The sequence below is a fragment of the Magnolia sinica genome, chromosome 16 (assembly GCF_029962835.1).
Source record: "Magnolia sinica isolate HGM2019 chromosome 16, MsV1, whole genome shotgun sequence".
Classification (NCBI taxonomy): domain Eukaryota; kingdom Viridiplantae; phylum Streptophyta; class Magnoliopsida; order Magnoliales; family Magnoliaceae; genus Magnolia; species Magnolia sinica.
The window spans coordinates 59,849,736-59,877,372 of NC_080588.1; the positions used below are offsets into that span (position 1 = coordinate 59,849,736).

The following is a 27,637-nucleotide window of genomic DNA, read 5'->3' on the forward strand; positions in this document are numbered from 1 at the left end:
TGGTGTGTCTCACCTAAGGTTTCAAAACATCTGTAGGGCCTCGTAAGGTTTCAATGGTGGTCATTCAGCCCCCATTTTTCTTGTGCTAAGACCTCCTTGAATATTGGATATGGTTCATTTTTATATCATCTTCGTAACATGATCTGTAGAAACTTATGGACCGAGTAGATTCCACACGGACACCACGGTGGGCCCCACAAGATTTTGTTGCAGGAACACCATGCAACACGTGTCGCACGAAACTCGCATCCCAGTTTCGGTACTCACTCAATTTTCAAACCTCAGAAATGGCGGTATCTTCATTTCCTTCGTTGCTCCTCTCTGTCCTTTCTTCCTCTTCAACGGCAAACCCTGAAATTTCAGATCCAAGACCCTCCAAACCCTAGAAATCAAATCACAAAAATCAAATCCCAAAACCCCTCAGAAAAATCCCCAAAAAACCCTAACCATGGAAAAAACCCTCCGTTCCTCTCTTCAATCTTCTCCCCAGAAATTCCTCCTCTCAGCTTCAAACCTACCTCTCAAATCCTCAAAAACCCTTCTTAAAACCCTAATCCATTCCATTCCCCAAACATCCCCCCTCTCCTCATCTCTCCCATCGGCTCTCCATCACTCCGTCTCCCAATCCATCCATTCCTTCACCCACCCCTCCGATCCCGACCGTCCCAGTTCGCCCCCTTCCCCACCCTCCAAACGCCCCCGCCGTTCGTCTCGAAGCCAAAAGCCTGCTTCCCGTTCGGCCCCCACAACCGATTCTAACCGTCCTATCCTCCTCAAAAGCCTCCAGGTTTACACCTACATTGCGCACCTCTGTATCTCCCATCCAAGTAAGCCATTCCAGCCGTCGGATCTTCTATACTCTGTCCACGCGTTGCACGACAGCCTCATTCTATTTGAAGTGAACCCCGCTTTGATGCTTGAAATCACTGGATTGTGCGAGGAGTGGTGGAGAGAGGGGTGGCCTGGGCGGGAAACTCTGATCTCTCAGTCGCTCCCGTTCCTAGTGTCCCGGTCGTTGACGGAAGGGAAGAAGGTCGATGTCCGGAGGGTTTGTGCTCTTCGGGATGCTTTCTCTTTGTTCGATTTTGACGATGAGAGTATTGATGATTTGAAGATGCTTCTTGTGCGGTGTGTGATTGCACCCTTGTATCTGAAGACGGACGATGGGAGGCGGTTTTTAGCATCTTTGTTTGGTTTAAATGGGCAGCTTGTGAAGGAGATATTGGCGCTAATACATGCTCAAATCCCATTTGGAAGGAAGTCGATGTTGGAGGCCTATGCAGATGTTCTTTTCCGGGCATGGAAGGAAGGTGGGTCAAGGGATGAGATTGAAAGTGGGTTCTTGCAGGGCTTGGTTGAGGGGGCAATACATGCAAGTTCAAGGCCACTGGCTGCATCTGTGAGGAGGATTTTGGGAGGGTTTATTAATCAGAGGACGACGGATGGGGTCGAGAAGGTTCTTTTTCGGCTTGTGGAGCCTGTGCTGTTCCGTTCGTTGCAGGTACATTTTCTTGTGGCAATTGTCGTCTTATTTTCCTCACTGCTGTTTTGAATAGCTTTTTGTTCAGATATGGTAGCGGTTTGTGTTTGTTTAGTGAGACCTTTCACCTAGTAATCAAAGTGTAAGTTCAATAGTTCCATTATAAATGATTTTATGAGGTCTTTGATTCTGAAATTGATTGGCCAATTGTCGTTCCTCTAAATTGAAAGGTTGCTACTGACATGCTTCAGTGCCAGTGTTAAGTTCCCAAGAAATTTGAAAAATTTCAACTATTCATTTTCTACAACTTTGGATGGCCTGTGCAAAGTTTCCATACATTCTAATTCTTGGGACATCACATTCTCAAAGCATCCCACATATGAATCCAGTTTCCATATTGCAAAATCTCACTTTGTATCCTATGAACGAGTAATGAACTGAATCGTCAGTTTCTAAGCTTCAATTGCTTTCATGGCATGCAAGGGGGTTACTTGGTCATGGAGTCCATGACATCCATGGGTCAATATCATGGATTGGCAACTCTGGCTCGGTTGGACCTGATCCAGTTCGAAAGCACACTCCACGAGTCACCCAGATGACTCACCCTCAGCACAGCCAAGTTGGGCCAATTCAGGCCCGACTCAGCTGAGTCATGAATCGACTTGAGACTGGACAAGTTGGCCATCATGGTCATTGTATCTGTGGATTGAAATATTTATTTGTCAGCATGTACAAAGGTATTGAGAATGACAACATTAGGTTGGTTATTGAACAGTTTAATAAGGCTGGTTGTTGAACAGTTTAATAGGGCTGGTTATTGAACAGTTCTAAATAGGGATGTAAACATAAAATTATAGGTTAGGACCTCTAGTGTGCCTACCCCATCCACTAAAGTGAACAGCCATGCATGGAGAAAGCTAATTTTTTGGCATTTTCAAATTCCTTACGTTGACTGCATTTTGGTGGAATATCCAGATGAACACTAGTCTGAAAGTTGGCAATATCTTCGCTGCACAGCGATAAAGATTAGATGTAACAAACACAGACTACATGTGACATGCATGACTGTTTGTGCCATACAAAAATTCCAAAGAAAGGATGCAAGAAATTAATCTTGGTATGGATGAAATTGAGTTGACTTGTTTTTGGTATTTAAAGCAACAAGAAAAAGGCAATGAAATAGGGAACCACCCAAAGGAAACTCAAAGGGAATGAAATGGCTTACTGTAATAAGAAAAAGAGCAATGGTTGTAATAAGATCATGGTATTAAAAAATGGTTATGTAATGGTAATGGTAGGACCTGTTATGCTGTATGAGATTGTAAAGGCTGTTATGAAAAAAAGGCCTGTAACAGTCCCGTAATGGGTCGATACAGCACCAGTATAGTTTCTTCCTTAATGTTTTTTTTTTTTTAAATTTTAAAATTTAAAATTAATTAATTAATTAATTAATTGTTACAAGGCCATAATGGCCATAAGGCTGGCCGTTACAACCACCATTACTGTTATTGAATACCTTGCATAAGATCCACAACCCTCTAGTCAAAGCTAGAGATTAATTTAAATCCTCGTCTCTATTCCTCTCTCCTACATCATCCATCTAGAAAAGAGGAAACACACTTTTTTTTAAAGGAATTTCAATGAAATGCCATCTTCCTTTGGCTTAATTAGATGAATAATAATAAAAATCTTTTGATATCACCACCCACATTTTGAGGGTCTATTTATTTTATCACTTTTTGTCAAATCTAAGTAAAGACGGTTAGCTTATTTTTTGAACATGACGAAAATTCCCTTAGTAGTAACTTTGAGCAACAATTTAGACCATTCAAAAGTATGTGGAGTGTGGAAAACAATCAGGGCCATTCTAAGATGGTGGACAACGATCTAGACCATTCAACACTAGGTGGTTAGCTATTTGGACAGTTCAAAAGTAGATGAACAACTATCTAGATTATTTAAAAGTATGTGGACAATGATTTGGACATTTCTAATATGGTGGACAGTGAGCCAGACCGTTCAAAGTAGGTGGATAGGGGTTTGGACCATTTCAAGATGATGGACAACAATATGGACCAATCCTTCCATCAATGTATGGAAAGATATGACCGCATTGGGGTAGTTTTATCATTTTAAGAATACTAACACGACTCACAGGTCGAAGATTTCATGAATGAAGCCTCTGGCCAGTAATTCCTCTACCTATTGATGAAGCTTTGCATGCTTTGTTGGATTCATTTGGTATGTTCAGAAATTTAGTAATGGCACTCTGGGCACCAAATCAATTGCATGCTAAATATTGTGCATAGATAGAAGATCATTGGACAGTTCACTTGGGACCAAATCTTGAAATTGGGATAAAATGTCTTGAATTTCATGTGGTTGGATAAAGCCTTCATTAATCTGATTGGTCTTGCATTTGCGTCCTACCATACATAATTCCTTGTTCTTGACTTTTCTCAGCAAATCGGTCCATATTTGACATTGTGGAAGCCAATTTTGTTCCTTTGGATTCGTCATCTCTCATAGGGTTGAGAGTGACAAGCTTCTCTTTGTACATGAAGCTTGCGACCTTTATGAATTACACTTTGTCATAAATCCATGGGTGTGCCAATAATATATGTGTGACTTCATTTGAAATGATATCACACCAAAGTGATTCTTTGTAATGCCTCAAGGAAAAGTTCATTAAGCAACACTTGGTCATGGGGACAAATATTTCTTTCACCCATGCAATTTTGTAGGGCTTGTAATGCTTTTGAGCCTTTAGCTTCAACTTGTTTACCATGTTGGATCCTTACTCCTGCTCCAGTGCTAGACTCTTAGCAGTTTCAACACCCGGTCAAGGGTTCGAGTATCCATAGGTGGTGAAATCCCACTAAGGCGTGAGTGTGTGGGTTGTGTGTAGGGCTGTACACGAACTGACTAGCTCAATTAGCTCGCTCGACTCGACTCAAAAAAATTCGATTCGACTTGGTTCGAAGTTGAGTTCGAGTCGAGTTCGTGCAGGCCCCAGCTCGACTCGACTCGGATCGAATCCAGCTCGAATTGAACTCGGATCGAACCAACTTGGTGACTCGGTTACTTTGCCATTGATGTTGCTCACCAACTGTTTGATAAAATGACTCAACAAAATGTGGCTGGTGGCAAGGAAGGTTTGACTAGTGGCAAGCAAGGTATGTACCTGAAACAAATACCTTTTCTCTCTCTCTCTCTCTCTCTCTCTCTCTCTCTCTCTCTTTTTGGTTTTTATGTTACTTAGAAGGTGTTTGATAAAACACCTGTAAAACCATTGCCTTTGTTTGTAAAACTGTGGGTTTTTGAAGTTGCAGTTCAGGTGTTTGTGGAAATGCCTCATCGGCTCGAACTCGGCCCGAGCTGCTGACCGAACCGAGCCGAGTTCGCTAGTCAGGCTCGAGGACCGATTCGAGCCGAGTTCGAGCTGAGGTCAGCCAGTGTTCGAGCCGAGTTGAGCTGAGGCCGGCTCGACTTGGTTCGACTCGATGTACACCACTAGTGTGTGCGTGTGTAAAAAAAAAAAAAAAAAAAAGGAAGAAGAAGAAGAAAGAAAGAAAGAAAGAAAAACTTGTTTACCATGCCTTACGAGACCATGTTCATATTGCCACCTCCATTAATAATAACCTTGAGAACCTTTCTACGACATGACACTTGTGTATGGAAGATATTCGTTTTCAACTAGTATTCTTGGGCATCTTTTGGTGTTCTTAGGATCCTTTTGGACCACCAATGATAATTTATTTTCTTTAAAGCCATTTATGCCTTCCTCAATTCCTGATTGACACGTTCTAGATTGCTTTCATGTTCACCTTCCTTGTGGTTTTCTATGAAGTTTCTTTTGTAGCATTCAAGTGGCTTCTTCCTCACATATCTAGAGAGTGCGTGATGGGCACTCTACTCCATAATGTCCGTGATCACTACATTTGGAATAAGTGTTGGTCGACCTTCCCTAAGCTGTTGCAATTGATTTTCTATTTGTGTCGGCGTTCCGAGAAAAAAGATTACTTGCTGATTATGGCTAGGAGTGTTGGAGGCAGAATTTTTGGCCAATTTTGTCATCCTGAGAGGAATTTATGGGTTTTTTTTTTTTGGGGGGGGGGGGGGGGGGATGTTTATACTAACAGGACACACTATGGACCTGCTGGTAGTGGAGCAGAAGAGTGTATTCCCTCTGGCCTGAAGGCTACTGCGTCTTGCAACATACTTCTACTTGGTGTCTCTGTGAAGTGGGATTAGCAATTCATAATAATGCTGTGTGTACTCTTGGACAATTAGATTGTCTTGCTATAGCATGAGGAACTCTTGGAAGGAGGTCTTCTCTTATTCCTGTGGGAGAAACCTTTGCTTTAATATTGCCTTCATTTCATTCCAATTGCTTAATGGAGGAAAACCACAACATTGCAATTATTCTTCGACAACATACTACCAATCATGGGCCACACCTTTAAGTAAGGGATTACAAAATAGTTATGTAACGGTGTTACGAGGTTGTAATGTCCGTTATGGAAAAATTGACTCGTAATTGCTTGTAATGGCCCTGTAACGGTTTTGCAATGGTCACAAGGGTCTCGCAACGGTTTGTAGTTTTTTTTTTCCTTTTAAAGCTCATAATGGCTGTTACTGCCCTTATCCTAACGGTAACAATAGTGGCTGTTATGACCATTGTTACCATTATGGAATAATTTACCCTTAAGTTTTTAGGTAGCAAAACCTAGGTTGGTGACATACTAGCGGAAGTATCGCTTCATTGGCTTTAGCCAGTTAGTGAAAACCTTGGGATTTATATTATAATTGTAATTTAGAATTTCAATCTTGATATGCTTGCTGGGATCTTGACATGCTCGTAAAAAACCTAGGTTGGCGGGTTCTTCCATTACATAGCAGTGGAAGTATCATTTCATTGACTTTAGCCAATTAGCGAAAACCTTGGGATCTAAATTATAATTGTAATTCAAAATTTCAATCTTGATACGCTTGGTGGGATCTTGAAATGCTCGTAAAAAACCTAGGTTGGCGAGCTCTTCCATTACCTACCAGCGGAAGTATTGCTTCATTGACTTTAGCCAGTTAGTGAAAACCTTGGGATCTAAATTATAATTGTAATTCAGCATTCCAATCTTGATATACTTGGTGGGATCTTGACATGGTCGCCCTCCTTCTAGATAATTGGAATAGTCTTGTCGAGGGTAGGTTGGTGCTCTTGAACGTGGTTGTGTGCAGTGATGTTGTTTGACCTAATAGCCTAGCTCATACTCATCCTTGCCACTGCCATCGTTTTGAACATGTAACCTTAGATAAATATTCCTAGATTCTACGTCTCCTTTGGGGCCTCCTATCGATGTTTGACGATTTGGATTGCTTCCTCTTCTTGCTTCTTCAAGAACATTAGGTCGTGTTTGGATGCGCGGGTTTGGCCGTGCTTGTGCTGTCGTAAATGTATAATACAACTAAAATGCTGTTTGGTTTTAGCGGTTCGCAGTATTGAAATCACGCCCTCGAGAATGCTGTTGTCACTTTAGGGGTTTTACATCATCATACGGACGGATGAAATGAACTCATCCGGGAGATACGACTGGATATGAACATGACTAAGAATCAGTTTCAGTGAAACTAGGAGTAGGGAATACCATAATCTAGCACAAGTTCCCATACTCCTCCCAAAGCACCGAACCCCCATCTTTTCCTCTTTCCTCCCTCTCTCCTTATCACTCTCTTTGCTTTTCCTAGGGAGTGAGAGAGAGGGTTTTAAAGGGGAAGATGAAGAAACTGATTTTTCTAATTTGGGTTTTTTGGAAAATGATAAAAAAAAACCTAGTTTCTGATTTGGGTTTCTCTTGGAAGATGACAAAACCCATTTTTTGATTTCGGTTTTTTTATAAGATGAAGAAACCCATTTTCTCATTTGGGTTTTTCTTGGAAGATGAAGAAATCCAATTTCTGATTTGGTTTTTCTTGGAAGTTCTCTCTCTCTCTCTCTCTCTCTCTCTCAGCTCTTACTATCTCCATAACTACAACCAGCACACATGGCTTCTTTGAGAAGCAACAAAGCTGAGAAGGTGAAGAGGAAATTCGAGCAGTTTGATTCCAATGGTGATGGCGGTCTCGATGGAGAAGTCGTGCTTGAGGGATGCAGGGAAACCCAAATTATGTATAGGTATGCAATATCTTCCGACATTGGGTGGGTGACCACAATAACAATAATAACACATGTCTCTTCTTGTAATCGACTAATCCAAACACAAGATCTGTGCAAAGAATAGTACTCAACACAAGATTCGTGTCTTGAATGGGTTTAAGATGTACCGTCCACTACATCTTAAACCCATTCAAGACACGAATATGATGTGCATTTCAATACATTACAGTACAATACAAGACAAGCGGCGAATCTAACCGCGCCCTTAATTCATCCTTCTAGAGTATCTATTTTGGTTGTGAAATAAGCTTCCAGTGTCAAACCATTTCTAGATTGAATCGGTCACTTACTACAAGTTGATATAGTATTGAATCGGTCACTTGCTACAATGTTGATACAGTTTCATATTGAGGTTTAGTAGCCATCCTAGGATTATGAGTTGTTCTGCTTCACATGTAGGATTTGGAAAAGGGTAAAGGGAAAAGGGTAAGATTAGGGTTTGATGGGTTTTGGGTAAGGTTTGGTGAAAAAGGAAGGAAATAAAAGAAAAGGGAAGATGGGAGATTGAGGAAAAGGGAAAGAGGAGCCAGGATTGAGAGGAGAAATGTGTCTTTATTTCAGTTTCAAAAAGGACCTTGTTCCCATAATCATCATCATCATCTAAGCCTTATCCTAATTAATTGCTACATGAATCCTATTCTGCCATTCCACTTTATCAAGGGTTAGACCTTTACTTAGATCATAAGTCATCAAGTCTTTTCTTACTACCTCCATCCATATCCTTTTGGGCCTTCTCCTTGCCCTTTTAGAGCCTTCAAATTGTACCAACTCACTTCTAATCGACATTGTTCTTAGTCTCCACTGCACTGCACTACATTGCACATGACCAAACCATCTAAGTCTACTTTTCCCTAATTTTATTACTCATTGGTGCTACTCCTAAGTTCCCTCAAATGCAATTCATTTCTAATTCTATCCTTCCTCATCTTGCCACTCATCCACGTCAACATCCTCATTTCAGCTACACTCATCTTTTAAACATGTTGTTCCTTAACCTACCCAACGTTTTGTCCCAAAAAGCACGGCTGGTCTTATAGCCATCCTGATCCTATAAAATTTCCTTTTCTTTTTGAGTGGTACAGGACCATAACCCAAAACTCCAGAGGCATAACAAGGGAAAAGGGAAGCAACCACGTGAAAATCAAGGGGAATGAAAGGGCTTACAATAATAAGAAAAAGAATAGTGGTTGTTATAAGATCCACAAGCCTCTTGTCAAAACTAGAGATCACTTCAAATCCCCTTTTCTATTCCTCCCTCAAGATCATCCATGATCCATTAAGAAAGAAGAAATGCACTTAAAATAAAAAATAAAAAAAATTCATAAAGCCAAAAGATCCTTGATATGTCTAAAGGGGTGCTTTAAATAGGCTTACAAGAGAAAGCCCTAACTAAAGAAGAAAAGACTCAAATAATCCCTCTTGTTTAAGTTGAGGTACTTGGGTCTTTCTCTATTTATTTACATAAAGATAGAAAATGAAAAAGACTAAAATAAACTTATAAAGACCATTACCTGTCACACGTGTGACTATGGCTCACATGTGGGGTCCGCACATTCTAAATGTGTGATCAAGTGGGCCCACTCATAACTTCTTGCATGGCATATTTAGTTGCATCAGTCTTGAATGACTGTTCCATATGAGAGTGGTAATATTCATCATCATCATCATCTTAGCATTCTTGCAACAAATTGGGTAAACTTTTCAAAAAGTAGATTGCTTGTGAGCGGCTACCCACCACACACAAACATAGACATGAATATCGGTATCGTATCAACCGATGCAACCATATCGTATCTGTATTGGCACAAGACAATACAGGGTCATATTGGCTTGATACGAAAAAGCTAACATATTGGCTCGATATGAAAAAAACTGACCCGTATTAGCCCATATCGGCCAATTTGGGGCCATACGGCTAATACAGGCCAATGCGCCCCTAAAAGCCTAATTTTGATTTTTGTTTATTTTTTTTAAAAAAAATTTCTCTCTCTCTCTCTCTCTCTCTCTCTCTCTCTCTCTCTCTCTCTCTTTTCATTTAAACCATGGAAGAAGCTTAAAAAATCGTTTTAGGCTAGATCGAGACATATTTTGAGATCAAAACAAATAATTTGAATGGGATTCGACAAATCGAAGCGAAGTGGACCATTATATAAAAAATCGGAAAGAAGGGTAAACCTTCACTTTCTTTTTTATATTTTCACATTCTTTTTGTTGTCTTTCAATGTAATGGGCCCTAGTTCACAAAATCACGCTTGATTTGTATTCAATTAGGGAAAATTTAGTTGATCTTCAACAAGTCAAACTGACATACAACATTTTCATCAAAGAATGGTCTGATACACCATTGAATACATCGTCAAAACACAAAAAATGATAGATTCTTTGATATCCCATTTCCCCCCATTTATACACACACACACACACACACACACTTTAAACCCCGATACCGATATGCGACGCCATATCATATCATTTTTCCGCTAGGCCGATACGTCGACCGATACCGACATTCAAAACCATAGACAAAGACCTTCCTCTTTTAACCAGGCATTTTGAAACTTGCCATGGCATAGGTTCACATAGATGACACTTGCATGCCAACACGGCCCCATCAAGTAGTGTTGTCAAAATCCTATAATTTACCATATACGATATACGATTTGAGTCGAATCTTAAGCAAAATGATTTGAGTCCCACCTTCAATCCTTTTTATATGAATCCTACGATTTATGATTCAACTTGTTCTCTTCTATTTTAAGTTTCACTTGGCTTTCATTTTACGTTTTTAAATTGTTGGGGGCTTTAAGAATCACTTAGAAAAGGTAAATTATTTTATTTGTTCTTTATAAGATATTAAATGATATATATTCTCTTCAATGTTAAATCATGGAGTTTTTTTTTTTTCATGATTTCTTACTTCTTAATTGGTCGAAATACCAAATTGATTAATGTCTTATCTAGAATGTTTTTATGGATGGCTACGATCATGTTGACTTATATGTATTGTGGGATGATGTTTAGAAATCAAAATATCTTTTTTCGTTAGTCTATAGTATGTCAATATCAAATGCCGCTTTTCCAACGTGATTCTACATTCAAGAAAGGTAACAAGAACATAAATTATTAAAGGATCCTTGGATGTTTTTTAAAGGAAATTTATTGAAAGACAAAAAAATAAAAGAAAGATAAAATCTATTATGACATGGTATTGCTTGGTGCACATTGATGGCAAAAGGATGATTGAAGAGTTAAATTTTTTTTTTTTCCTGATTTATTTATATTTTTATTGAAGAAAATTAAAAAAAAAAAAAATCCTATGATTTGTGATTCAATACAATTCAACCTCTATTACCATTTGCAATAAGATAATGATCTTGACAACATTGCCATCAAGTACTGACTGCCAGTCCAACTACATGCACACCTAAAGGGCGTGCAAGAAAAGTAGGGTTATCGAGGGACAATTTCTAGGCATACTGTTGAACACGAGTCACTGCTTGGTGGCACAGAGTAGCAAGGGGCAAACTATTATGTCTACCAAACACCACTAACATGCCAACATGATCATGCCCCAATCCCCATGTTGCATGTCAGCCCAACTATCACATGCTACTACTCACAGTCATGTTGCCCATTTCATTTCTTGTTCTAAGTTATTTAACATTATTCGCATTTATCTAAACTATGCTCTTCTATATATTCAGGGGTGCAACACTTCTTTTTTTTGAAAGATAACGGGAACTTTCATTGACAAGCGCTGAGGTAGCGCAAAAGGCAGTTAACAAAGAAAATGTTTATTATTGCATCACTTGAACCGTGATAACATCCTTTATTGTTTATTATTTTGTTGGCAGGCTGCAAACGCAAATGTTCGCCAAAATGCATTGCATTTACTCTTAGACATGTTTCCTCTTGAAGATCCAGATGCTACGAAAGAGGTCAAAGATACTCTTCTTGATAAACAGTTCTTTTTATTGGAGAAATTACTTGTAGACGACTGTCCTGGTGTGAGAGTTGTTGCTGTGGAAGGCTGCTGCCGTATTCTTCATTTATTTTGGGAAGTCATTCCTTCTTCGACAATTACAAAGTTATTAACCAAAATTATTAATGACATGTCACATGATATTTGCTATGAAGTCAGACTGTCGACGTTAAACGGCGTTATATATCTGCTTGACAATCCACAAACTCATGAAATTCTGAAAGTGCTTCTTCCAAGATTGGGGTTCATGTTCCTTGATCCTATTCTTTCTGTACGTGTGGCCGTTGCTGATCTCCTTCTGGCTTTAATACATATTCCAACTTTCCAGTTTAATAAGGTACATACATTTACTATTTCAAACCTGTATTTTGTATTAGCTGGTGCTTATTTGTTAAGTCTCCTGCGCCGGCTTAGAAACAATTCAACTTATGTTGAATCAGGTGGGTTTCTGATGCGTCACGTTGTTCAATAGTGTCCTTATGCATCCTGTCTACACAAGAGGAGCCCACTGTTCTGTGATCCAAACAGTTGGGATGAACCCCAACGTGGAGTGGCGATGCCATGAGAGTCTTCTAGAGTGGAAGATCCTGTCCATCCAATCTTAGGCTGCTGGATCATTGCTTTATTTATTTCTTAACTTTTTAAGGTCACCTTTTGGGAGGATTTTGGGTCATCCCTCATCCACTAAAGGAAGCATCATATCAACAGTGTGGTTCAAAGTACCATGGCCTCCACGTCTATGGATTGGCATATGAGGATACTATTCATGCCTTCATGCACCAGGGCCTTGTAATTCCTCATGAAGTATAGAACATATCAATTTTGTGGGTTTGAGTGAGTTGAATTTTTTTTTTCCTTCCTGATTTCTTTTGTTTCTTCTCAAGGCTGGTTGATTTTTCGTGCAGGTGGTTGGTTTAGAAGCCTTACTGTCTTCCCTTTCAAATGATCACCCACTTGTTGCTAAAAGAATAACAAGGCTGCTAATACCATCATACTTTCCTTCAAAAGTAACTCCAAAAGAAGCCTGTAATCGTTGTGTTGCACTTATAAGAAGGTCTCCTACTGCTGGGGCAAGGTTCTGTGAATTTGCTCTATCAGAAGGGTCATCTCCGAAGCCTCTTATGGAACTTGTCAGATTCTGTGTCAGTTTGTCACTCTCACCTGATGGTCTAAATCCTGATCAGATTGATGGCTTTTCTATTGCTGCTGCTAACATTTGTAGCAGTCTTTTGAGTGAAGCATCTAACAAGATGGCCCTTAATGAGTTGATTACAGGCAAAAAACTGAAGCGTTTGCTTAGTGTAGTGACGAGTGAGCGTGCACATGCTTCAGTCTTAAACATTGCCTCCATGACTTCTCCAGACAATGCAGCTTGGCTTCTCGAACAATCTATGGACCTGCTCAGGAATTGTGTCAGCTTATCTGAAAACGTTGAAAAGCAAGCAGAAGTTAGGGCTGCTCACAAGCTAGTGTTGTTTTGTGGTAGATTTGATGACTTCTTTGAAGCATTAGTAAACCATTTGCAAAGAACTGCTTCTCGGTGCCATACCAAGTTCGGCTCAGACATGCCCATGCACTGCATTCCAACTAGAAGGAAGAAAGTTAAGCTTTCTGTGAAAACATCTACAAAATCTAGTATGGTAAATGGAAAAAGATTGTCGAATTGTGGCATTTCCAATGTGGAGGGAGATTATGTTATTGCTGCAGTGATGGCATGGCAGATTAAAGACCTTCTTGTATCTGTGGATACCCGCAATGCTGTGTTAAACTCTCCAATATCAGATCTGGCTTTGTCTGCTTTGAAGGTTATTTCTCAGGTGAATATTGAACAATGCATTCACTGTGAATTCTTGGATACATCACCAGTTTTGGCGTACACCTCCCTTGCCACACACATGGCTCTTCACAATGTTGATGTAGCGAATACAAGTGATGTGGGTGATAATGAGAGAAACAGCTTGCATTCCACAAGGATTTCGCCGGAGGTAAGTACTATTTTTGTTTTGCATTATCTCTGTTAAAACTTTCACTTTTGTATGGATTGATCTCTTGAAGTGTGCTTAGGTAGTATTTTATGTTCTTTTACTGTACATTTGGTTCTAATTTAGACCACAACAAAGGTTCTATATTGATGCAACAAAATCATCACTAGAACAAATTCACAGCAACACATACCAATTATGCCTGTAAATCACCTTACAACTAGGGCTGCAGCTTGGGTTTGGGCCAACCCGAATTCGGTTTGGGTTGGGTTGTCAAGGTCCTCAGGTTTGGTTTGGGCTGGAAAACAATAAGCTGATTTGAAATCAGATTGGGTTCCGGTTGAGAAAATTCAGATCGGGTTAGGTTGGGTTGCGAATAGCACATGTATTTGGGTCGGTTTAGGGTTGAGTATAGAGGAATATGGGTTGGGTTTAGGTTGGGCACCTCGGGTTAGAATTCGGGTTGGGTCAGGTTGTCGGTTGGGTTCTCTTGAGGTTGGAGTGGGCTCGGGTTGACTCTCAACCCGCCCGATTTATATCCCTACTTATAGCATTTCAGTTGATTGAAATAACTTGAAAGATGGATTGCTGGAAAGATTTAAGCAATTTAGCCAGTAGTCGCTACAAGATTCTTCAACAGCATATGGTTGAAATCAAGCAAGGAATACTTAGAACTCTAGCAACACCTGCAAACAATCCATAGTTTATTCAAAATATTCATCTTTCTACACATAAGTATATAAACCATGCAAAGTGTCTCCTAAATCTCTTCAGAATTATTGTTTAAATTTTCGTTCTATTTAAAATAATCACAACTCTGATGTAGGACATGAAATTCAAATATGATGTGCAAGATTGTCAGGCTTTAGATCACGATAGTTCAGAAACAATTACACAAAATTCCATATCCCACACAAAAGTTCAAGCATTCAATCAAGGGGAATCTATGCGGGTCCAGGCCTACACATGCTAGGGCCGGATCAATCAAAATTATAGACCCCCAATCCACACAGGCACACATGCACAAAAATAATTCCCCCAATCCAAGGGATTCAGAAATTTCAATTCGGGGAATCCTAAGGTTGAATAAAGGGTATAAAATTGGGGATTTGAGTAATTTAGGGTTAGATTTAAGGATTTTGGGTGAAAGAGGAGTGAAAGAGAGGAGAGAGACGAACCAGAAAAGTACCGCAAGTGTGGACAGCAACAATGGCACAGACGCACGTGCGTGTGATCCCCGCCGCACGTGTGTGGGGCCCACTATTCAGAAAAAAGGCCACCTTGGCCCTAGTCGGCCAAGGATAGACTTTAAAACCCTCAAATCTCAGCTCGATCCGATGCACGGTTTGTGCTTAGTGCTCCGCCGAAGTTTTAGCTATCCTGCAGGGCCAGATTCCAGAAATCTGCTGTAGATGGGGAAACGCCTGCAAATATTGATGGATTTGCAGATGAAATGCTTGTAGGAAAAGAGAAATATGGATGATAGAAGGTAGGGGTGAATCGGGATAGGTGTGGCTTCGCATCACAGTAGTCAGCCCTTCGAGGAAGGGAGGGTTTCACACCCAATTGAATCTCCACAACTCAGAAATTTAGAGGAGAAGAAAAACATAACAATTTTATTAATCTTCATTAAATGAAAAAGACTACAAGGGGTGCTTATTTATAATAAAACCCTATGCCCTAAAACTCGCGCCATGTGCGCAATTTATTACTTGCCAACGAAGTAATAAAAAATAACAACTAATCAAAGCAATCTAAACCATCCATGATATTCTTAATAACAATAATAAGCAAAACCCAAAGTACGAGATTAATTAGAATGGTGAGCCACGATCATGAGAACCCATGGTGGGATTCACATGACTATCGGGTCTACTCCAACGAATCAAAACGCAGCCCTCTAACTAGGAGGCCCTCCCTGGATGTCGTCATCGATCCAGATCGATGGTGGGGCCCTCCTCCTTGCGTACGTACGTAAGGGGGACGTGCATGTGTGCGAGATGTTCCCATCAATTCTCCCCGGCTGCGAATGTTTCGCCACTGGCGAAATAAAACTCCTGGATCGCTCCGAGATGTAAGGATAAAGTCTCTGAAGCTCCTCCTTAGTGAGGCACGTACTGTCTGAAGCTGGGTATGACTTCCACTTGACCAAGAACTTCTGAAACCCGTCGTCCAACATGGATATTATCTGATGGTCCAAAATATCCTCTATCTCTTCTCTGGGTGTGGGAAGGGTAAGTATGGGAGGTAGAGGCTGGAAAGATGGGTCGGAAGGGGGCCATAGATTAAGGGAAAGGTTTGGGGAATCAAGATGGTTAGGTGACAGGCTAAACAATATATCAGTGGTCCCTTGAAATGCAACTAGATCCTCTACATTGAATGTGGAACTAATTCCTATGGAAGGTGGAAGATCTACCACATACGTACTGAGATCGTTTCGTTTTATAATTTTAAATGGTCTAGCGCTACGCGCGTGTAATTTACGAACGGCTCCCTGAGGGTACTGCTCTGGCCTGATGTGGACCATCATAGAGTCTCTTACATTCAATTCCTTGAAACGTTTATGTTGGTCTGTAGAAAGTGTGTAATGTTATTACTAGTTATGATCTTCTGCCTGATTTCTTGATGCCATGAATAAATGTGATACGCAAAAGACTCTGCAGACTCTGACTGCTTATGGGACAGTGACATAGGGACAAGATTAATAGGTTTCCTAGGTTTATAACCAGTAATGACTTCAAAAGGACTTAGACCTGTAGACCTATCGAAAGAACTATTAAACGCAAACTCGGCTATAGGTAGTACGGTGTCCCTCGTCCTGGTGTATTTGAGACAACCCAAAGGGGTTGAATATATAGAGATTACAGATCTATATAAGGAAGGAAATAAAATCGAATCATCTACCTATGGAAAACCAACTATATAAGGTATGCTAACTATACAAGGTAAGTGAGCCTGTTTAACATCCCCTCTTAAACTAATGCTGGTCATCGACAAGTAATAGTTTGCTAACTAGAAATGAGTGACGTGCAGAAGTGAGGGACTTGGTAAGAATGTCTGCAATCTGATCATGGGATGCAACATGTGGAAGAGAAATGAGCTCAGATTGAAATTTCTCCCGGATAAAGTGACAATCAACTTCAATATGCTTTGTCCGTTCATGAAAAACCGGATTAGAGGCAATCTAAATGACACTTAAATTATCAACATGGAGCGGAGTAGGATTTTGCAGAGGAACACCCAGGTCAGAAAGAAGTCCATGTAACCAGACAAGCTCACTACACACAACGGACATCGCCCGATACTCGGCTTCTATGCTTGATTTGGAAACAGTGGTTTGCTTCTTACACTTCCAAGAGATGAGAGAAGTGCCTAAAAAAACACGGACTGGTAGATCTTCGTGTGAGAGCGCAACTAGCCCAATCAACATCCGAATAAGCACGAAGGTCCAGAGTCACCGTAGAGGAGAAGAATAGTGATCGATCTAGAGTTCCACGTAGGTACTGTATGATGCGTAACACTGCAGTCTTATGAAGAGTCCGAAGAGCAGAAACAAACTGACTGACGACTTGGATAGCGTAGGCAATATCAGGGCGAGTCATAGTTAAGTAAACCAGACTCCCAACCAAACGGCGGTATAAGTCGGGCTGTGCAAGTAGATCACCATCGTCGCGGCCATAATGAATGTTAAGTTCTAAGGGAGTCTGAACTATTTTCTAATCTGTCAATGATGCCAAAGCGAGAAGATCCTTGGCATACTTACGTTGGTTGACCAGGATCCCACGTTTAGAACGTGAAATTTCAAGCCCAAGAAAGTATGTAAGATGGCCGATGTCTTTCATCTTGAAGGAGGATTGCAGAACTTCCTTTAAAGCCGAGATGCCAGTAGCATCGCTACGAGGTCGTCAACATAGACCAGAACAATGACAATTCCGTGAGCAGTGATGCGCAAAAATAAGGATGGGTCATGACCACTTTGAGTAAAGCCAGCACCCGTAACAACATCGTGAAAGCGTTGGAACCATGCCCGAGGTGCCTGTTTGAGGCCGTACAGGGCTTTCTTTAGGCGACATACCTTATTGTCAGGGATTAAGGAGCCAGGAGGAGGTTTCAAATACACGGTTTCTTGAAGATCTCCATGAAGAAAGGCATTTTTCACATCCATCTGAGCGAGTGGCCATGAGCGAATAGAAGATATAGCCAGAAGAGTACGAACAGTTTTCATTTTGGCCACGGGAGCGAAAGTCTCATCATAATCAATTCCGTATTCCTGTTTGTATCCCTGAGCGACAAGTCGAGCCTTGTATCGATCCAATGATCCATCAGACTTGAGTTTGACCGAATAAATCCATTTGCTACCAATTAGCTGTTGGTCAGCAGGTCGAGTGACAATGTCCCACGTATGATTATCTTCCAATGCTGCAAGTTCTTCTGCCATAGCCTTCTTCCAACAATCATGAGTGGCTGCCTGAGAGTATGAAGTAGGAATAGAAACGGTATCCAGAGTAACATTCATGGCAGACATAGAGCATATCAACCGATCAGGCGCTCGATGTTCACGAGCGGAACGACGGATCGATGAAGGTTCGGGATCAGCAACGGGTACAGTAGGTTCGGGTTGAGTAATAGGTAGTGGATCTGTACGTGGTCGACGTGAGTAAACTTGCAACGGACGAAGAAGGGTACTTAAGGCAAACGGAATTTCTGGAAAGGCAATTAGACCAGGAGAGTTGGGAGTGTGCGGAGGAGGAAGAGATGAATGAAAAGCAATGTGCTCAAGAAAAACAACATGTCGTGAAACCCGAACACGACGAGAAACTGGATCATAACATCGAAAACCCTTCTGAGTCTCCCCAAATTCCAAGTACATACATTTGATTGATTTTGGAGATAGTTTGTTACGTTCACGTGAATACAGTTGAACATAAATGATAAAACAAAAAACAAGAAATGTGGAATATGTACGAGGTAAGCGGTGAGAACAAAGTAAGGAGATTTATTGTTCAGAACTTTGGTTGGCATCCAGGTTAATCAAGTAGACGGAATGTAACATTGCTTCACCTAGAAAGAATGAGGAACACTCATAGTTGTCATCAGGGTGTTGGCGGTTTCAACAAGATGACGATTTTTTCTTTCAGCCACCCCGTTTTGTTGTGGAGTATCAGAACACAGGTGGTTTGATGAATAATTCCATGCCCTTGAAGAAATGTACGAAAATCGGTTGAGAGATATTCCCCCGAGTCGGAGCGGAGAGTTTGATGAAACCCGAAATTGAGTCTTCACCATAGAGTGAAATAACTTGAATTTTTCAAAAACCTGTGACTTCGATTGCAGAAAGTAAATCCAAGTGTAACGTGTGAAATCATCAATGAATATAACATAGTATCGTAACCCAGAGAGAGACATAATTGGTGGACCCCAGACATTCGTATGCACAAGTTCAAACATAAAAGATGATTTTGTAGTACTTAGGAAAAATGGAACACACTTACTTTTTGAAAGACAACAGAAAGAACAAGAATAATCCAAATCATTTTTATTAAGAGAAATATTCCCTAACATGCCAGACGAAATTAACTGAAGTAACCGATCGGAATGTGGATGACCCAGGCGAAAGTGCCATAGTTTCCACAATTTATTTGCCGAAGAAATATCTGATGAAGAAGGAGAAAAGAAACAACGAGCCGGAGTGACAGATGGATCAAAACCAGCACGTACAGACGACCATGCCGCCTACCCCTCCCAAGTACCTTCCCCGTCGCCAGATCCTGCACAAAACAACAGTTGGGAAGAAATATGACTAAGCAGTTATTTGATGTGAGTTGACCAACTGAAATTAAATTGGAGGAGAGGTTAGGGACGTGAAACACATCACGAAGGGTGAAATGAGCAGAAAGAGAGAAAGTCAATGATCCAACAGATCGAATAGGTAGTCTAGTGCCATCCGCAGTAGAAATAGCATGATTTCAGGTGTAGGGACGAATGTCACGAAAATGGGATACAACTGGTCATATGATTGGAAGCACCGAATCAAAGAACCATGTAGAAGATGAGGATATACGACATACCGGCCGCAGAAAGGGCATGAACGATTTGTTTGGAGCATCGCAAGAGTCAACGGAGATGAAAGACCTTCAGCGAAAACATTAGATGTAGAATCAGTAACAATCGGCTCGGAAGAAATAGTGGCGACAGGGCAGAAAGAGCACGACCACGACCACCATGTCCACGGACGGAAGAAGATGCATATGCACGTGTACGGCAATCTTGAATACCATGACCAGTTCGTCGACAATAAGCACACCATTCTTTGCATTGAGCGACAACATGACCCACTTTGTTGCAGCCGCGACAGGTTAAAGAAGAGGAGTCACGTGTTGGTGTAGTGGTGGACACAGCAAGCACCATATCAGATGATCCCGGAGTCGAGGAAGGAAGTGATAGAACTTTCAGTTGTTGTTCCTCAGCCAATAGATCATTAATAACCGAATTCAATGAAGGAGTAGGGCTACGGTTCAAGAGAGCAGCTCGACAATGCTCGAATTTCGGATGCAATTTCATAAGAAATTGGCTAACTTGCGCACTCTCGCGCATAGTTTGGAAAATCCTAAAGTCATTAGGAAATATTGGATCCATCAAGGCCATCTCAGTCCAAATTGTGACAATTTTAGAATAAAATGATTGAATACTGTCATCACGCTGAGTAAGATTAACGAGATCCTGTTCCAGACAATATGACCGGGCCGCATTACTTTGTTGATAAATTGTCTGAAGATGGTCCCACATTGCCTTAGCCGTGCGATGAGGTGTGAGGCCAACAGCAATGGATCGATAGACCGAATCGAGAATCCAGGTAATAATCCGTCCATTGTTCATTTCCCAATCAGCCAATTTATCGGCATCCGTGGAAGTGGGAATAGTAACAGATCCATCAATTAGTCCCCACAAACCACGACCCTTCAGGAAGTTCTGAAAATGGATGGCCCATAGTGAATAGTTGGTACCATCAAAACTACACCTTGGGGCCTCTGTACGTGATGAGTTCTTATCCATTGATCGGAATTAATATAAAGCACGCAAAGAGTTGCAGCAGAGGAATGTTTTAGGTGTACCGTACAACAGGAGATATCCAACGGGTAGCAGTATCTGGATCTTGGCGGAATAGGATCAACAACAGCAATAGGTCTGGATGGGAGCAACAGATCTGGACGAGCAGAGGAGCAACCAGATCTGGATGAGCAGATGAGCAACAGATCTGGATGTGCAGAGGAGCAACAGATCCGGATGGCAGAGGAGCAACAGATCCGGACGAGCAGAGGTTCTTGGAACTCGGGTGACGCCGACGAGCAGAGGTGGTCGGACGGGTGGTCGGACGGGCAGGGGTGGTCGGATCTTCAACAGGGACGGTCGACGACGCAGGGGTGGCCGGATCTTCAACAGGGGCGGTATGATGCAAGGGTGGTCGAATCTTCAACAGGGGACGCGGGACGAGCAGCAGATGGCACTGGACGAGCAGAGGGATGATCGGACGACGCAGCAGGGTCGGACGACGCAAGGGTGGTCGGATCTGACAGGTGGTGTCGGATTTGGATCAGTGAAGCTTCGATACCATGTAAGCAGAGAGGAGCCGAAAGCTTTTGTGTATTTGAGATAACCCAAAGGGGTTGAATATATAGAGATTACGATCTATACAAGGAAGGAAATAAAATCGAATCATCTACCTATGGAAAACCAACTATATAAGGTATGTTAGCTATACAAGGTATGTTTCAGCCTGTCTAACATACCCTAGAATCACACACCATGGACTGTTGGTGCACTTGAGTGGACTTAGTTTAAGTTAGAGATGTTGAAAGGAAAGCTAAGAAGGTGTTGATACTTGAGAGACAAGCTTCATCTTGGCGAATCGGACCCAACGAGCATCTGATATGTCATACTACTCAAAATAGTGGTCCATATCCCCCAACCAATTTAGAAAAGCTTTAGGGTCCAAGTAACCATCAAACAAAGGGGCATCTACTCTAACTCCCTTGAGGAGTTGCGCATCTGGGTCATAATATCATGATGTCCCTCACGGGGTGGGTGCACAGGTGCGCGCCCGTGACCAATTCCTTGGCCACTCCATTCCTTGGTCTAATCTCCTGATCACCTGCCCCAGATTGGGCATCTTCCCCAATGGTGGGGTTTGCCCGGGCGGAGGTTTCTAGTTGGGTAACGCGCACATTAAGCTGCTCACAGCGTTGGTCCATACGTTGTTCCAAGCACCTACCCAAAGACTCAAACTGCTGGGTCATTTTGTTCATTGACTCTTGCAATTGCTCCACGTTTAGTGTAGGGTGCAAGCCAAAACCACGATCAGTACGTGTCAGCATACAACTACTAACTCAATCTAAGGACCTTCTACTATGACTATATGCGCCTAGATAGGACTAAATGCTCTTATAGGACTATATATGGAGAAAACGACACAATACTACTCAATTTCCAGCAACCTATCTGTCCAAAAAATCTGTTAATAGAAAATCCAGCAAAGAGATATGCGGATTTTTTGATAGCAGAAAATTCAGCAGCCTATATTAGAAATTATGGACCTCTAAACAACTCTATATGATGTTACTTAATGTATAATGGACACAAATAAATTAAACCCTAAACATGCAATGCATTCCCCTACAAGAATCCTAGGCTCTGATACTAAATATGATGTAGGACATGAAATTCAAATATGATGTGCAGATTGTCAGGCTTTAGATCACGATAGTTCAGAAACAATTACACAAAAGTTCAAGCATTCAATCAAGGGGAATCTATGTGGGTCCAGGCTTACACATGCTAGGGCGAAATCAATCAAAATTATAGACCAAACAAGAATCAGAGGAGGGTAAATCCATCCACACATGCATAGAAATAATTCCCCCAATCCAAGGGATTCAAAAATTTCAATTCGGGAAACCCTAAGGTTGAAGAAAGGGTATAAAATTGGGGATTTGAGTAATTTAGGGTTATGTTTAGGAATTTTGGGTAAAAGAAGAGTGAAAGAGAGAAGAGAGACGAACCAGAGAAGTACCGCACGTGTAGATAGCAACAATGGCCCAGACGCAAGTGCGTGTGATCCTGGCCCCACGTGTGTGGGGCCCACTATTCAGAAAAAGGCCACCTTGGCCTTGGTCGGCCAGGGATGAACTCCAAAATTCCCAAATCTCAGCTCGATCCGATGCACGGTTTGTGCGTGGTGCTCCGCCGAAGTTTCAGCCCTTCTACAGGGCCAGATTCTAAAAATCTGCTGTAGATGGGAAAATGCCTGCAAATATTGATGGATTTGCAGATGAAATACTTGTAGGAAAAGAGAAATATGGATGGTAAGTGGGGGCGAATCGGGATAAATGTGGCTTCACACCACAGTAGTCAGCCCTTCGAGGAAGGGAGGGTTTCACACCCAATTGAATCTCCACAACTCAGAAATTTAGAGGAACAGAAAAACGCAGCAATTTTATTAATCTTCATTGAATGAAAAAGACTACAAGGGATGCCTATTTATAATAAAACCCTATACTTCAAAACTCACGCCATACGCGCAACCTCTTACTTGCCAACGAAGTAATAAAAAATAACAACTAATCAAAGCAATCTAAACCGTCAATGATATTCCTAATAATAATAATAATCAAAAATTAAGGTATTAGATTAATTAGAATGGTGAGCTACGATCATGAAAACCCATTGTGAGATTCACATGACTATCGGGTCCACTCCAACGAACCAAAACGCAGCCCTCTGACTAGGAGGCCCTCCCTAGACGTCGTCATTGATCTAGATCGATGGTGGGCCCTCCTCCTCCTTGCGTAAGTGCATAGGGGGGGCGTGCATGTGCATGAGATGTCCCCATCAAACTCCCTCCTATTGCCAAAAAGAATTTTCCTAAATTAAAACTGAATGCTAAAGACCAAAATATTACTTAAAATTGCAGATCCACTTTTCTAAATTCATCTTGCAATTGAATAGGAGATTTGATGGAAGCAGTTGGCTGTATACACTAACGAAATAGCAGAATAGGAAATCTGATGGGTGCAATACACCAATAATATCGGCTAATATTATCAGTTGTATTGCTGATACATAAAATAATTTTGTATCCCACAATTTTATGGTTTAATCTAGGTAATTGGCATCTACAAATTTTAGTGCCTCGTATCAACCCTCATAGAGTATCAAATGAATTCCCCTCAAATGGTATGGATCTACTTCCTAAAATCATATACCTTGGGAGTCGTCTTCTAAAAAAATATTAAATTTGAGGTTTGCTGCAATACATTTGGATGTTATAATTAGAGGATAGATTGGAACTATAGCCATTGGTTTTTTGTTCGTTTGGACTGTTTCTGTGATGTTCCACACACATGATGGCCATTTTGAAAAAAAAAATAATCAAGATTGGATGATCCAAAGCTTTTGATCAATTTCCCACAAGACAAGGGTTAAGGAGGTGATTCATTTTCAGAGAATAAGATTTAAATGATCGAAGGTCGAAATATTCTAATCTGAGAATAAATTTTTGGGTATTCCCATCCATTGCGAGGTCCATCACTTTGGATAATTGAAATGCGACCCAGGGATCCAACCGTTAGTTGGTCACATCCTGACATATCTGATAGCAATACATCTGGACCTCTTGTAGCAATCCCCATTAAAACATCAACTTTCAAATTTCAAGTTAATTCATAGTGGAGTGGCTGATACACATCTGTGGGGCAAAATTGATGCACCACTCGGATATCTGCCACACTTACTCGGTTGGCACATGTGGCCGCATATTGAGGTTGGAAAAAGTTTAAAGAGAGAGTGAAGACTCAGATTTTTAGTACTTTCTTTTACTCGAAATTGATGTTGTTTCGTGCACAAACTAGTAGGTTAATCAGTCGTGGAGATTGTCTAGGTACTATGTAGTGATTTCTTTAGTCTGAGTAAGAGCTTGAAAGTTTTGGTTGTGCCTGCCACTTTGATACTGCAGTTATTCATGCTGGGATTTTTTGCCTTCTACAAAGAAGAATTCCCTTGTACTCTGCTGCATCTTTCTACACTTCCTTGCTCATATCTTGACTTCTGTTCTTCAGCAATCAGTGCTAAACCAGGCGCTGACCCATCTCCTCAATTGCACCGAGAGGCTCTTTCGTGCATGTGACCCTGGAAAATCCAGCATTTTGAATTCCGACCTCAGGCAAGGAGAGAAAATGGTTGAGCGTCGTAAGTCCAAGAGAAGAGAAGCTCTAGCAGATGTCTCAAACACAATAGGTAGGACATACAGCAGAGAAACTTATCAATGTATGATAAAACCACTATCCGATTGTGCCATGATGAAAATTATCTCTGAGCTTTTCCTTAGTACAAAAGACATTACCAAGTTTTTCAATTGACAAAGTTGCCTAATTCTTCTTGTTTCTGCCGTATCCGGGTTGCGAACTTCCGGTGCACATAAACCTTAGCTTACTCTTTCTAACCATTTTTTTTTTTAATCTAACAGCTTTTCTGATAACACATTTACATTTCAGATCAGTATCTTGCTTGTTTTCCAGGACATAGTAACTAGAGGCAAGATTTGTGCTTAGCCAATCAGTTTCTTTCACCCAATAAACTGCCCATATTGTGTCCACCTTTTGGTGACCCAAACTGTTCATATGGTGGGCCCATCATCTGCACCATCTCACTTTAATTTTCGGTTAGTTCCCCCCCATCAAGCCACCAGTTGGATTGCTAGGATTCTGATAGTCGACATATTGGTTCATGACCTATTTGGAAAAAAGGAAAAAATGCTGTTTTTTTTTTTTTTTTTTGAAATTATTTTAAATAAAATAAAATCTAGCAACATATGATGGCTCATCTAAAATAATCCCACCATTCCGTGAACTGACTATATTTTCTTTTTAATGATTTGTTTAGGTACGGAACCTAAACCTGATTTCCCCGAAATAAGGAGGATATCAAATACAGTGAAAATGGTTACCACAGTTCTGAAGTTTGTTGTCGATGCTGCCACCGTGAGATCTGCTTCCCTCAACAAAGGGAGGGAATTGCAGTTCACATCTTCATATGTACAATACATCATCACCACCCTGGATCAACACCCAGGCTACATATCATTGTCTGAGGAAGAAGATTTGAAAGATATTTTCTTATATCTCAAGAGCTCCTTCACTTATGCAGCCAAGCTGCTCAATCTAGTGCTCAAGAATTGCAGTGAATCTTCCCCACCGTCACAGGAGGCCTCCTACCTTGCTAATAACCTTCTCAACCTAATCACCTCAATCGAATTGCATGTTGGATCAAGGTACGCAGCATATCTTGTTCCTGTAGCAACGACATGGCTTCCTGATCTGATCCTTGCATTGGCCTCCAGCCATGTTCTGATCAAGGCAGCGAAAGAGGGTGGCTCCAATGGCTTGTCCAATCATGGTCAGCTTTCTTGTCCAACATGGGCTGTACTTCTGGGTAAGGCCGAGCTCAATGAACTGAGTGAACTTAGCCAAGAGGAGGAGACTTGCAGTACTAATGAAATGGAGTTTTCAGTGTTCAAGAGGCTCATTGGAGTGGCAGTTCTGCAGTTAAAGAAAGGAAATTTGAAGATACTGGATGCAGTTGGTGCTGTAATTTTAAATAGCTTAACGGCCACGATGGAAAGCCGAGACTTTGGGCTGGTCTTTGGTCTGGTGCATTTTGTGTGCATAAAGATGGTGGGTCCCGAATATGGAGACTGGAAAGAGCTGGAACTGGTGTCCGCTTCTCTAAAAGAGATGTACATTCGAATAGAGAAGGAGATTCAACATCCAAAGATAGGCAATGACGGAAGGCACAGGCTGGAGAGTGCCAAGGCATTGATTGAATCAGTTGGGATGGGCCATGGATGAAGATGGTGGGAGCTCCAAGATGAACTCCGGAATCAATATGATAGAAATTGTAAGATATTAAGTGGGCCACTCAATAGTTGCAGAACTCTGCAAAGATGGCTGAAGGGATATTGAGTTTAAAAGGCTTGAAAGTTGAGGTCAGAGATATTCATGTATCTGATTATGAGCACATTTCTGAGAGATTTCTGTACAAATTGTCTGTATCTGTATCAGACTATCAGTGCTTTATGTAAACTGTTGATAGGTTATTGGTTAGAGTTGTCCAGCCAAAGTGGGTTTGAGCTCTGAATTCTGATAGGCCCGCTCATTTTTCTAGGCCAGTTTGGTTCGGACTAGTCTGGCTCTCTGGTCTGGTCTGGTTTTTTTAAACACTGTTGTTTACAATCACGGTTAGCTTGTATCGTAGTTGGGAAGATGGGAAGGATTAAGAGAGCAGAATAAAATCTAGTTTGAATCTTTCATTTTTCTGTATCCAATGCAAGTCTCGGGATTATCAAGGTGGGTCCCTGTTGTGAATCCATGGCTCACTAGTATGCTGATTGGTTGTCCTCTGATCAATGAACCTTTTGAATGTAGTTCATTTGCCATGATTTTGGAAATTGTTAATTGGCCTCTGATCTGGATGGTTAGGATTATCTGATAGCTTTGACTATGGGCTGAAACCTAGATGATCCACATAAGGGGTCATGTAGATGGTAGCGAATTAGCTGTTACCCGGGTAACAGCTTAATGGGTGTTACTCGTACCGTGCGGGGCTCACCTTGATGAATGTGTTTCATATCCACACCGGCCATCCTTTTTTTTTTTTTTTTACCAACTCATTTAAGGTGGCTATCCAAAAACTTAAGCAGATCCAAATCTCTGGTGGACCACCACTGAAAAAAGTGGTGATTGACAATTAAAAGCTTTTTGTAGCCCTGGTAAGTTTTGGATCAAGCTAATCTCTGTATTTTACCTTCATCCAGTTCTGGTTGACCTTATCAATGGGTTGGATGACGAATAAACGTTATTTATCTGCTTATAGTGGCCCTTGGGAAAATTTTAATGGTGAACGTTCAATCATCATTGTTTCTTGTGGTG

The 27,637-nt window shown here is 41.2% G+C and overlaps 1 protein-coding gene across 2 annotated transcripts; it reads left to right on the forward strand.

The window, feature by feature from the left end:
• Positions 1-306: 306 nt before the first annotated feature.
• Positions 307-26,711, forward strand: LOC131229378 (uncharacterized). Of its 2 annotated transcripts, XM_058225319.1 has the most exons (6): positions 307-1,501; positions 11,549-12,013; positions 12,582-13,661; positions 24,770-24,947; positions 25,593-25,980; positions 26,050-26,711. In XM_058225319.1, the coding sequence occupies exons 1-6, from the start codon at positions 449-451 to the stop codon at positions 26,555-26,557; spliced, it is 3,672 nt and encodes a 1,223-aa protein (XP_058081302.1). In that variant the 5' UTR covers positions 307-448; the 3' UTR covers positions 26,558-26,711. The 2 variants fall into 2 exon arrangements, with proteins under 2 accessions (XP_058081302.1, XP_058081301.1); XM_058225318.1 differs by having other exon boundaries at positions 308-1,501; positions 25,593-26,709.
• Positions 26,712-27,637: the final 926 nt, after the last annotated feature.

What these genes read in the sequence shown, in the direction of transcription:
- LOC131229378 (XM_058225318.1), top strand. Translation starts at nt 449, where the DNA reads ATGGAAAAAACCCTCCGTTCCTCTCTTCAATCTTCTCCCCAGAAATTC. An exon ending in TGCTGTTCCGTTCGTTGCAG is followed by an intron (nt 1,502 to 11,548) that starts GTACATTTTCTT and finishes TTTTGTTGGCAG; the next exon opens with GCTGCAAACGCAAATGTTCG. An exon ending in AGATGTCTCAAACACAATAG is followed by an intron (nt 24,948 to 25,592) that starts GTAGGACATACA and finishes TGATTTGTTTAG; the next exon opens with GTACGGAACCTAAACCTGAT.